Source organism: Chiloscyllium plagiosum, chromosome 31, assembly GCF_004010195.1.
Source record: "Chiloscyllium plagiosum isolate BGI_BamShark_2017 chromosome 31, ASM401019v2, whole genome shotgun sequence".
Classification (NCBI taxonomy): Eukaryota; Metazoa; Chordata; class Chondrichthyes; order Orectolobiformes; family Hemiscylliidae; genus Chiloscyllium; species Chiloscyllium plagiosum.
The window spans coordinates 22,315,892-22,328,431 of record NC_057740.1 but is presented as its reverse complement, the minus strand read 5'-3'; the positions used below and the strand labels follow the sequence as shown (position 1 = coordinate 22,328,431).

General features: G+C 38.0%; 1 protein-coding gene across 18 annotated transcripts in view; it reads right to left on the bottom strand.

Moving 5' to 3' along the window:
* LOC122565310 (protein unc-13 homolog A) overlaps window positions 1-12,540 on the bottom strand; it is a 428,982-nt gene that overhangs the window by 32,037 nt on the left and 384,405 nt on the right. For 11 of the 18 annotated variants that reach the window (XM_043721144.1, XM_043721135.1, XM_043721136.1 and 8 more), the window contains 3 exons: window positions 7,338-7,367; window positions 7,138-7,194; window positions 6,433-6,513 (listed from right to left, as the gene is read on the bottom strand). In XM_043721144.1, the coding sequence (XP_043577079.1) occupies window positions 6,433-6,513; window positions 7,138-7,194; window positions 7,338-7,367 (168 nt within the window). The remainder of the gene's footprint in view (window positions 1-6,432; window positions 6,514-7,137; window positions 7,195-7,337; window positions 7,368-12,540) is intronic. The other 7 variants (XM_043721137.1, XM_043721138.1, XM_043721149.1 and 4 more) reach the window with 1 other exon arrangement.

Genomic DNA, 12,540 nt, shown 5'->3' with positions numbered 1-12,540 from the left:
TCTTTACCCAGAGAGTGGTGGCTGTGTGGAATGCTCTGCCCCAGAGAGCAGTGGAGGCCCACTCTCTGGATTCATTTAAGAAGGAGTTGGATAGAGCTCTCAAAGATAGTGGAATCAAGGGTTATGGAGATAAGGCAGGAACAGGATACTGATTAGGAATGATCAGCCATGATTATATTGAATGGCGGTGCAGGCTCGAAGGGCTGAATGGCCTACCCCTGCACCTATTGTCTATTGTCTATTGATATACTGTGGCTGTAGGTGGGGAAAACCGAATATCAGCCAGATCCAAGATAACTACATCGACAGTTAAGTATCTGTGGCTCAAGGGGCAGTGAGCTCACAGTCAATGATATTGAGACTGAGCTACACGCTCTGCAGAGTATCACAAAGATTGAAAGTTAAGTGGACAGAAAGCAGTCATACATTTTAGGAAAAGGGTGAACCAGATTTAAGAGGTAAAAAGTAAAATCACTATATTCTTACTGGACCAATAGGGCTACTTCCTCATTAGAGAGAGATGACTGGTGGTGGTTTAATCAGAGTGGAGGAGCTGGTGTAGGACTGGGGTGGGCAATGTTAAAAATCACACAGGTTATAGCCCAACAGGTTAATTTGGAAGCTATTGGACTGTTGGACTATAACCTGGTGTGAAATTTTTAACTTTAACCAGTGTCACTGCACCTAAGGTGAAGGTACAGATTGAGGAGAGTCCTTCATGATAATCTCAGCCAGTGAGGGAATTTGAACTCTCACTGCATTGCAAAACCAGCTGTCCAGCTAATTGAACTAACCAACCCCATTCAGTGCACAACTCAAAGATTAGGGTAGGAGAAATGAGTTGAGGTTAAGGTTCAAATGGCACTGGCACTAGGACTGAGATGGGCCAGATTTATTAGAACTATACTCGGAATGATAACCTGTTGAGTCATCTCAGGAGGATTGCAGATATTGTTTTAAACTGATTGGTGGGTTGGGGAGGGTTCAATCGACAGTAACTTTTAAAAAAAAAATGAGAGAGCTCGAGGTATAGAATAGTAGATTCAAAATTACTAACAATGGTAGGCAGTCAAAATTTAAAGCTCCTGAGCTGAAAGCACACAGCATGGAACTCATTTTCCAAGGACAGCTCAGCAGGGGGATGGCAACCGGAGGTGTAAGTGCAGTGCACAGGAGGATGAGAGTAGGAAGGACAGGGACAGAATTTCAGGGTCACAGGAATGTGCTGGCAGACAGTGAAGTGGTTTGAAGTGTGTCTACTTCAACGCTATAAGTATCCGAAATAAGGTAGGTGAGCTTGTAGCAGGGATTGGTACCCGGGACTTCGATGTTGTAGCCATTTCGGAGACATGGATAGAGAATGGTGAGGAATGGATGTTGCAGGTTCCAGGGTTTAGATCTTTCATTAAGAACAGGCAAAGTGGTAAAAGAGGGGGAGGCGTGGCCTTGTTAGTCATGGATAGTATAACGGTGGCTGAGAGAACTTTTTGATGAGGACTCGTCTACTGAGGTTAGAAACAGGAGAGGAGAGGTCACACTGCTTGGAGTTTTTTATAGGCCTCCGCAGAGTTCCAGGGAGGTGGAAGAGAGGATTAGCAACATTATTCTGGGTAGGAGTGAAAGGAACAGGGTGGTCATTATGGGGGACTTTAACTTCCCCAACATTGACTGGAAATGCTATAACTCTAGTACGTCGGATGGACCAGTTGTTGTCCAATGTGTACAGGAGGATTTCCTGAAACAGTATGTCGAAGGGCCGACAAGAGGGGAGGCCACACTGGATCTGGTACTTGGTAATGAACCAGGCCAGGTGTTTGATTTAGTTGTCGGTGAGCACTTTGGAGAGAGTGACCATAATTCAGTTACATTTAGTTTAGTGATGGAAAGGGATAGATACATGCCTCAGGTCAAAAGTTATCGATGGGGCAAGGGCAATTATAATGCGATTAGGCAGGAATTAGGATGCATAGAATGGGGTAGCAAAATGCAGGGAATGCAGACAATGGAAATGTGGAGCTGGTTTAAGGAACAGATATTGCGTGTCCTTGATAGGTATGTCCCTGTCAGGCAGGGAGGAAGTGATAAGGCAAGGGAACTGTGGTTTACAACAGAAATTGCATCTCATGTTACGAAGAAGAAAGAGGCTTATGTGTTGATGAGGCAAGATGGTTCAGATGGAGAGTTACAGATCAGCCAGGAAGGATTTAAAGAGTGTTAAAAAGAGCAAAGAGAGGACACGAGCAGTCTTTAGCAAATAGAATAAAGGAGAACTCTAAAGCTTTCTCTACGTATGTGAGGAATAAAAGGATGATTAGGGTAGGAATAGGGCCAATCAAAGACAGAAGTGGGAAGTTGAGTGTGGACCCTGTGGAGATCGGAGAGGTGCTAAACGAACATTTCTCATTGGTTTTCACTCGGGAAAAGGCAAATATTGTAAAGGAGAAGAATGAGTTATGAGATATTTGACTAGAAAGGATCGAGGTTAGTTACAAACAGGTGTTATCAATTCTAGAAGGAGTGAAAGTAGACAAGTCCCTTGTACTGGATGGAATTTATCCGAGGATTCTCTGGGAAGCTAAGGGGGGAGATAGCAGAGCCTTTGGCTTTGATATTTGAGTTGTCATTGTCTACAGGTTTGGTACCAGAGGACTGGAGGATTGCAAATGTTGTGCCCTTGTTCAAGAAGGGCAGTAGAGATGACCCAGGTAATTATAGACCAGTGAGCCTTACTTCTGTTGTAGGAAATGTTTGGGAAAGGTTTATAAGAGATAAGATTTATAGTCATTTAGCAAGCAACAATTTGATTTCAGAAAGTCAACATGGTTTCATCAAGGGCAGGTCGTGTCTCACAAACCTGAGTTTTTTGAGAAGGTGACCAAGCATGTAGATGAGGGAAACAGTTGATGTGGTATACGTGGACTTCAGTAAAGCCTTTGATAAGGTTCCACATGATAGGCTGTTGGAGAAAATGCAGAGGCATGGAATTGAGGGTGATTTAGCAGTTCGGATTAGAAACTGGCTTTCTGAACGAAAGCAGCGAATGGTGGTTGATGGAAAATATTCAGCCTGGAGTCCAGTTACTAGAAGTGTGCCACAGGGATCTGTTTGCTGTTTATTATTTTTATAAATGACTTAGATGCAGGCATAGGTGGATGGATTAGTAAATTTGCAGACGTCACTAAAGTCAGTGGAGTAGTGGACAGTGTGGAAGAATGTTACAGGTTGCAGGGGGACTTGGATAAACTGCAGAATTGGGCTGAGAGGTGGCAAATGGAGTTCAATGCAGCTAAACGTGAGGTGATGCACTTTGGGAAGAATAACAGGAAGGCATAGTACTGGGTCAATGGAAAGGTTCTTGGATGTGCAGAGGGATTTTGGAGTCCATGTACATAAATCCCTGAAGGTTGTCACTCAGGTGGATAGTGCTGTTAAGAAGGTATACGGTGTGTTAGGTTTCATTCGTAGAGGGGTTGAGTTCCGGAGCCGCAATATCATGCTGCAACTATACAAAACGCTGGTGTGGCCACACTTGGAATATTGTGTACAGTTCTGGTCCTCATATTTCAGGAAGGATGTGGAAGCATTGGAAAAGGTGCAGAGGAGATTTACCAGGATGTTGCCTGGTCTGGAGGGAAGGTCTTATGAGGAAAGGCTGAGAGACTTGAATCTGTTCTCATTGGCAAGAAGAAGGCTAAGAGGGGATTTGATAGAGACATAAAAGATGATCAGAGAGTTAGATAGGGTAGACAGTGAAAGTCTTTTTCCTAGGATGATGTCAGCGTGTACGAGGGAGCATAACTACAAATTGAGGGGTGATATATTTAAGGCAGATGTCAGAGGCAGGTTCTTTACGCAGAGAGTGGTAAGGGTGTGGAATGCCTTATCTGCTAATGTAGTCAACTCAGCCACATTATGGAGATTTAAACAATCCTTAGATAAGCACATATATGATTTTGGGATAGTATTTGGGGACAAGCTGAGAATAGTTCACAGGTCAGCGCAACATCGAGAGCCGAAGGGCCTGTTCTGCGCTGTATTGTTCTATTTGCTTTTTGATCAAAGACAAAAAAGGAAAGGAGGTGGAGTAGCATTGTTAATAAATATGACAACATTGAAATGCTGGCTATTAATGTTGGTGTAATAAATTATAATGTGGAATTAATTTGGGTGGAGATAAGGAATAGTGAGAGAAAGAAACCACGGATGAGAGTTGTCTATATGCCCCTGAAATACCACCTCACTAAAGGACAAAATATAAATCGAGAAATAATGGAGATGAGCAAGACGGATACTACAATCTTTATGGGTGTTTTTAATCCACCTATTGTCTGGACAAATCAATGGCCAAGGGTAAGATGAAAGACAAATGCGCAAAGTGCATCAGGGATTATTTCTAATCACAAAATTTTGATTCTAATTTTGACAAAATTGCTAAAGCTTTTTGAGGATAAATCAGGCAGAGTTAATAAAGTGGAATCAGTAGTAGTATTTGGATTTCCAGAAGGAACTTTTCAAGAATAATACACTGGACTTAAAAGGTTAAATCTGTTTCTCTCTCTACAAATGCTGCCAGGCTTGCTGAGTTTCTTCAGAATATTGTTTCTATGTCCAGCATCTGCAGTATTTTGCTTTTATTAGCATGGTGAAAAGTTCATTTTGCTAACAGGAACTGGAGTGTAGGGATAAATGAACCCTTTTCAGGTTAGCAAATATAATAATTAGTGGAGTGCCACAGGCAACAGTGCTGGGATCTCAACTATTTACAATCTATATCAATGGTTTGGATGAGAGATCTGAATGAATGGTAGCTAAATTTTCCGATGATACCAAGATAGGCAGCAAAGGAAGGAAGTAGGAAGTTTTCATATTGAACCATTTAATTATTTTGAAAATATTACAAGGTGTAGTTTATTTAAAACAATTTATTGCTTCACTGCTAACATTTGGAATGAGTCAGAACACCACTAGATAGTTTTGGAAAACTGAATTATTTCTTATTGTGCTCTGAAAATTAATATTTGCCAGTTGCAAGTGTAGAGGCAGCAGCTTACAAAGTATATAAATCTCATCACACTAAAGATATCAGGTTGCCTACTTAGTTCATTTACTGATTCACAAAGGACAAAATCACTATTTGAAATCCATCAATATTCTCCAGGAAGTTTTGCTAAAAGTACAGCAATTGAGTGATCACTGATCAGTTATATTTAATCACTCCAATTGGTTGAAGGACTTTATAAAACCTGAATAAAAAGTTAATCAGCCACTAGAATCAGCCAAATTTGGACAGTACCAGACAAAAATTTAAGACTGAAGTTCAAATGGCCAATATTACTATTGATCTTCATTTTTCTACAAGGCTTTCAAACATAATGCAAAATTAAAACAGCTACAAGAATTATATTTATTCAACATAACGATGTAATAAAGAAATGAGATAAACCCAAACTAAAGACGAATGCATGTGAAATGGCATTATGCAACTGCATAAATTCTACAGGTGATCAGATTAGCTACGATTAAGGTAGTTTAATTTTCATATTGATACAACATTGTACCCAATGGCACGGAATAAAAAAAAGAACAAATATGTACCACTGAAATTTGAATACAATCTGACTTGTAATACTAATTAATATGTATTGCTACATCATTCCATCTTATGATATTTTATTAATTACCTTATACTCTGATAGACTGTTACTGTAGCTATCCCTTGTGGAAGTTCTGCATTTTAATAATAAGTATTCTTGTTCAACAAATCTGAAACAGAATTTCATGAGTTGAATTTTCATTCAGCCCTATCAGTAGGGCAGGAGGAAGATGGACCGGTAGATCCTCGCCACCTGCCAGCCTGTCAACATGCGCTTGTCTCCATAAAATTTTGCAAGCTGCTGTTTTGAGGATAGTTTGGGGAAGAGATTGGCTCAGGTGGAGAGGGAAGGCATGAAAACTGCTTTTCTGTTTTCACAACCACATTCTCAGCCTACCAGCTGAGGCTGAAACCCAGCTGATGAATGGAAATAGTCTGCTAGAAGCAGACTGTTCAGCCAGCACTTGTGGTAGCCACCCACTGAAAAAGTCCATAGACCTCTGTGTAAAGGGGTTCGTCCTCCACATTGTGGCCCCTTTTTATTTGAACATTTTGAAGATTCTTCAGAGGACACCTCCAACAGCAGCACACAACTGTGACTGCAGTGACGTTGATTCTTCCATGCCAGAGGATCTCATGTTGGCCCTCCAGCATTAGGAGCTCAACACTCAACTTTAATTGGACAGCTGAAGTGCCATCTCGCCACAAATTGGCCATTATCTTGAAAACTGCTATCCGGCATTGACATGCTATGACATCAGGCTCTTGATGTTGGGGTCCAAAATCAATAATTAAAAATCCAGGGCTGATTTTTAATAAAGAGAAATGCCAGTTGTTACCTTAATAGTATCTAGTGCAAGTTCCACTACAGCACATTGCTTGGGGGAAAGACTTTTGGCTTCTTCTCTGACCATGTGATCCTGAAAATACAAAAGACCTTATAAACCAAAGTTAAAACAAAAAACAAATTAAAAACCTATGGCCTTGCTACAACTAACATTAAATTTTCCATATTAACTTTAAGCAATTCTTTCTTCTAGTAGAAACATTCTAAGTCCTCTATTGAGTATTGGCCCTTTATTTTCTACAATCCAAGGATATTGTTGAGTTTCAATTTCTTTTGATGCATGTTTACCATTGAACATTCCAACCGCTAAAGGGCTAGGAAAGGAACTTGGGTGAGCAACAGTTTAGTTGGTGTAAGGTTAAGAAAACAGGAAGTTATTTCAAGTTACTTATTACAAATATATTGAGCCAGTAGAATATATATTATAATACATAGACAAGAAGAACTTAGGAGATGACATGAGGTTGAGAGGAATGAAACCAGAGAGAAGAAAGACATGGTGTCACTTAATTTTCATGCTTAGACATTAGTTCAGACAAAATTTGTACACTCCTGTAAATTTAAACACCCCACAAAAACTGAATGATATGATAAAATTTATAATGTTCACTGAACTTCAGGAACAGTAGAAAACACTTGATAAATGATTGCATGTCATGAGCGCAATGATTTGGATTAAGATGCATTACACTCCTACCTTTAGCTTTGAAAGCTGCCCCAGTTCTTTTGCAGCGTTAAAAATAAGCTGTGTGCCCTTTCAAACAGAAAGAAACAAATAAATGAACGCCAAAACTCAAATAAACAATAGTTTAAAAATAACAGTTACAATCTCTCACTGCACAAAACATTTTCAAAATACAGTCACAGACACATTCAACACTGAAATTATTTTCTTACATCGCTGTGACAGACAAGCTTCACCCTTCCCTGAAAAGAGAGTATTTATTACTTTTCATACATTGCTTATTAATTAAATGCAGAAAGTTGTTAACAAAAAATTCAGAGAGAGAAATTGACAAATAGAAATGACAAAATCAAGGAAATCTATCTTAAATATCTGAAAATTATAGAAATGTAAAGTGATTAAATTAAAATTGTTCATGTGTCAAGGATATATATGTGTAAAACATAGCATGTGATAAGTATGTGTTGTGTAAAAAACAAGATTACAAATTCAAGCTTAAGTTACTGCTTAGGCTAACACTAATACAATCATACAATGCAATACAAGCAGTGTGTTTATGCAAAGTGATGCTCCAGACCTTACAGTTGAAACAATGGTGAAACTGACAGCTTTTATTATTATTACAACTGTAAACTGGTAGTGACCTCTGGTGCCTTTCACATGCACAGTTAAATGCAGAATCCTAGAAGTTGCTGCCAGATTTGTACATTCAACCAGAGTATGCTATACCTGTCTACAGGTAGAAAGCTTTTGAAATCACATGACATGAATGTTTGCTCTATTTGTCAGTCTTGTTGCCTTCAGAAAAGTTCCAGCTTGTTGAATGAGGTACAACTAAGATTTTCATAAAGTTAAAAATCACACATCACCAGGTTATAGTCTAACAGGTTTATTTAGAAGCACCAGCTTTCGGACGACTGCTCCTTTATCAGGTGGTTGTGGAATATAAGTATCCACCTGATGATGGAGTAACACTCCAAAAGCTAGTGCTTCCAAATTAACTTGTTGGACTATAACCTAGTGTTGTGTGACTTTTAACTTTGTCCACCCCAGTCCAACACCGGCTCCTCCACATCATAAGATTTTGATAGTGTATTCAGTTAATAATTTATGTATTGAGTCACTTTTGCTGGCCCTGGAAAATAAAACTGGTATTTGTTAAATATCAAATTTTGGCTTAATTATAAACATACCCCATTTTAATAAAACATTTTTTTTAAGGTTTCAACTTCTATCATAATCCCAAGTCAATAGCTACTTACCTTTGTTGATAATTCACTTTTGCTAGACAAGAGAGGTCCCTTTTGGTTGGTGCCAGAAACAGATTAACATGGAGAAAGGTAAAATCCATCCTGCAGAGATCATGCAAGATCTCTGTAGGCAGCTTTCTTTGACATAAGTGATGAGTGCTATTGCTTCTTCACTGATCACAAAACAAACATTTTCTAGGAAATTGTTTAAATTACTTTTTAGTTACCTACTTGCATACACACTGTGCACACAGCAAAGCAAACTTGTTATGATGGTGGAAGATATAGACTATCAAATTTTCATTTCCATCATCTGACTTCTGAGACCACTCATGGACTGAAATAGCATTAAACAGGATGATAGAAGGATCCAAAATAGGTGCAGTGGTCACTGGGCTACAGATTGAGATAATCTTCATGAAACCACATGCGCAATCAACTAAACTGTCTGCACTGAGATTACCACTATTATCTAAAAGAAATTGAAAACAGGACACTAAGACAGCGCTAAGAACTTTGCATCTACTGTTTAATTCACACATATATGATAATTTCACATAGTGGAAGATGAAAGGCGTGCTGTCAGTTAGCCAGTTTAGAAAGACAATGGAGCTAGAATCCAAAATATACAATCCGTATTTTCACATCTGCTTTTCAGCAGATGAGTAGAAAGGAGGAAAATTAGTTTTGTAGGCAAAAACTGGAAGACACTCTTTCTATTTCTCTCTCTCTGCCAGTCTCTCATCATTTTGGAAAACAGCACCTATGAAAATGCAACTTTGGAAAAGATCCATTCATCAAGATTCAAACTGCATAGCCTTGTGTCTTCCTGTCTGTACCTCTCTCTCTAACTTATTTCCTGTGTTTGTATATTTACATAATGTTTTGATTATTAGTGGGGCTAATAGATATAAAATTCTTCTTTCCTTCACTCCAGAAAATTTTGGTAATTGCCTCCTTCATTACTAGCAATTTTATTTTTAAGTATGACAGCTGCGTGCTAAACAAAATTATTAGAATCCTGGTTGCAATAATCCCAAAGGCAGTTGTAACTGGGGGGAGAGCTGATCTCCTCTACCTGTTGTGACACTACTGTGCTTTTAAGAAAGAGGTGTTCTGTGCTATTTCTCTTTCAGAGGTGTGTTGCCACAGTGGTGCCTGAATGTCTCCTTCAGACAGGCAGTTGGTAAACAGTTTTTGAGTGATCTCTGAATTTTAAAAAAATTAGACAAAAGGGTCATGAGTGGTGTAGTCAGGGCTCACACTGCCCCAAAAAGGTTTTCAATTTTGGTTTCTGTTAGGAGAAGGTTTCAGCTGGCTGCTGAAAGCTGTTAGAGTGAAGTCTTAGATGAGAGGCTTCCTCTTAAAAGTCTGAAGGGACAGATTCTTTCTTTCTTCTGCACTGGAGAGATAGCATATGAGAACCATAACTGTTTTGCTGGATTGCATTTTTTTTGCCAAAGGATGCGTTTATGGGACGTTGCTTATATTGGAACAGTTGATGATAAGTGGTTAAATAAGATATTATCTTGTTAGGTATTTCGAGAGAGTAAAGTTATGCCAATTCTTTTATTTGTATTTTAACTGTGTTGTAAGAATAAAATGTGTTTTGATTAAAGCCTAGGGTAGATTAATTAAATTACATATGGAACACAGCACTTTATACTTGCCTTTTTAAAAAAAATATAAAAGTTAGGGTCTAAGCTATCTCCTTACAATACCTGGGGATAGATCTGGTCTGGTCCATAACACTGTTCATAACATTCTAATTTTCAATCTTTTGAATATTACTACCACCCACAATTGACAAAAGATTTCTACATTTAGCCCACAAGAATGATTAATTGTTGCCCTTGATAAAAACAAACCTCTGCCATAAGTGGATTGTCTGCTTGCCTGCTGCAAGAATCTTCAGACACACTTTAGAAAAGTTATGCTTCTCTTTCAATATGTCATATTATTCTTTGTACTGAAGTAGTTAATCGTTACATATGTTATGAAGGAATGTTTTTGCCTCTTGATATAGATAGAATTTAAATAGCAAGCAGGGTTTTGAATTGCTGATCAGCACATAATTGTAGTTGCAAAACTTCCAGTGATCAGACCAAGCTAAATTTGTTTCTCATTGTGAATGCCTGGAAACTAGTAATTAGTGGAACATTGAGACAAAAATAAGAAGATAGTTAATTTTTATTTAAGGTAACCACTTGCATCCAGATATATTATTTCCCCATATTCTAGTATGAAGTATTTTTGGGATCGATTCCTATTAATGTTGTATGTTCAGGGTAGTTGTAGGTTTCTTGATGACATAAAACATTTTGTTTGGTCTGGGAAATATAAAAGCTGAGAGAAAAAAACTTCAACAGATAAAATAGCAGACATGGAATTTCACACTGTTACACTTTTGCCAGTTATGTTTAGTAGGCATAAATTTTTTTTTAAGCTAGTGTGACGGATATTTTTAATTTTTTTTGTTTGATAAACTTTACAGCTGAATAAAGAATTAAAAGGTCACTACTATGTAACAACAAATGCAAGAAAAATAATATTTTGCTTGTTACTTTGTGGTCTTCAAGATAACAAGTAATAATCAGAACATTACACTTTTTTTCACTCTGCTTAAGTGATATATAATGGATAGAACTATAATTTCAGATGTTACAATCATGAACTCTTCTTGATACCCAAGATTAAGGTAAGGATTTCAACTAAACATGAACAAGGTTCTGAACATGAAATTTAAAGGCATAAGCCTATTCAATGGCATAGAACCGGTCATATCAGGTAGGCTGTTACTTTCCTTGCTAGAGCCCTGATGTGTTCTATTTCTGACATTTTGTTCAATTAAGTCATTTCTGACATGTCACCAATTGAAGATTAGTCTTATGATTGTAGAATGCATAGCATATAAAACTATACAACCAGTATATCCTTGTCTGCTCTAAGTCTGACAATCAAAAATTAACTCTACACTGCTCTCAGCTCATAAAGAATTACACATTTACATCTCTATCTTCCATAGCTTAAAATAGCTTAACTTTCCTGTAAAAGAAGCAATAATCTCTCTGCTTCAGTCCGTTTGGGCAATGGTTCAAGTTTCAAAATCTTCCAATTGCCCTCCCATCACTGAGTTGCAAGTAACAATTTACTGAAACAATTTCACAGCATTCCCTACTTCCAGATACATCTTCAAAAAGTATTAGATTTTTCAAGTATATATTACTGCAAGTAGACAAGTGCCAGCTAATATATGAACACCTAGGCACTGATTTGATCTCAAAAATGTATTCCATGGTGCTAATACTGGTAGGAAGGTGAAGATTGGGCATGTTTACCAAGGTGTCAGGAAATCCAGAAGGAGAAAGTTCTGCCAAGTTTAGCTTATTATCACATTTTAATTCTGAGGGAAAATGGGAGAGGTAATTCAGAAGGTGGGATAGATTCTAGGATATTGTGGATATGGAAAAAAATTCCTTTTTTATACCCAAATTGGCTATTCCCATCTCTATTTAGTTGCCGAGTTATCTGAGCTTTGGAAAACCTGAACAGTGGTAAATTTAAATCAAGCTTCAACTGTTCTGTGGGACTCAGGGATTTAAATATAGTGAGCACTGCTGCCTCTGGAAAGTGGGTCACAGTCAGCATGCACCTACGCACCAGGTTGAATACAGATAGTGAGATTTAAAAACTTTAATATCTCAATTCTCTTCTCCCAGTCATGTGGAACTGGGGATGGAGTGTTGTGGACAGGGTTTATTTGTACTCTGCTTTACATTTTAGAGCCTACAAAAGACACTAAACTATCTTTTCTTTTTAAATCTTGCTTTTATCCTTCTCCAAAAATTGCTAATTTTCAGTCCACACCATAAACATTGAAAACATTGAAAGGAAAACTGTGAACTCCTGAGGGTCTTCTTTCAACAGTTAAGGGTGCATCCCACCAAAGGCCATTGGTACATCTTGAGTCTTACTGATATTTTCAGAAGCAGTTATTTTCCAGATAGATGACAATTATGCATATGCTTCTCTTGTATTTGTACATTCTTTTTGGGAGCAGCATTTCAAGGTGGCAGTTTCAATCATATTCTCGAGGGCAATAAATTCTGGCTTGCCAGACTTTCCCATTCCATGACCAAATTAAAACTAAGATATTTTTGTTTCC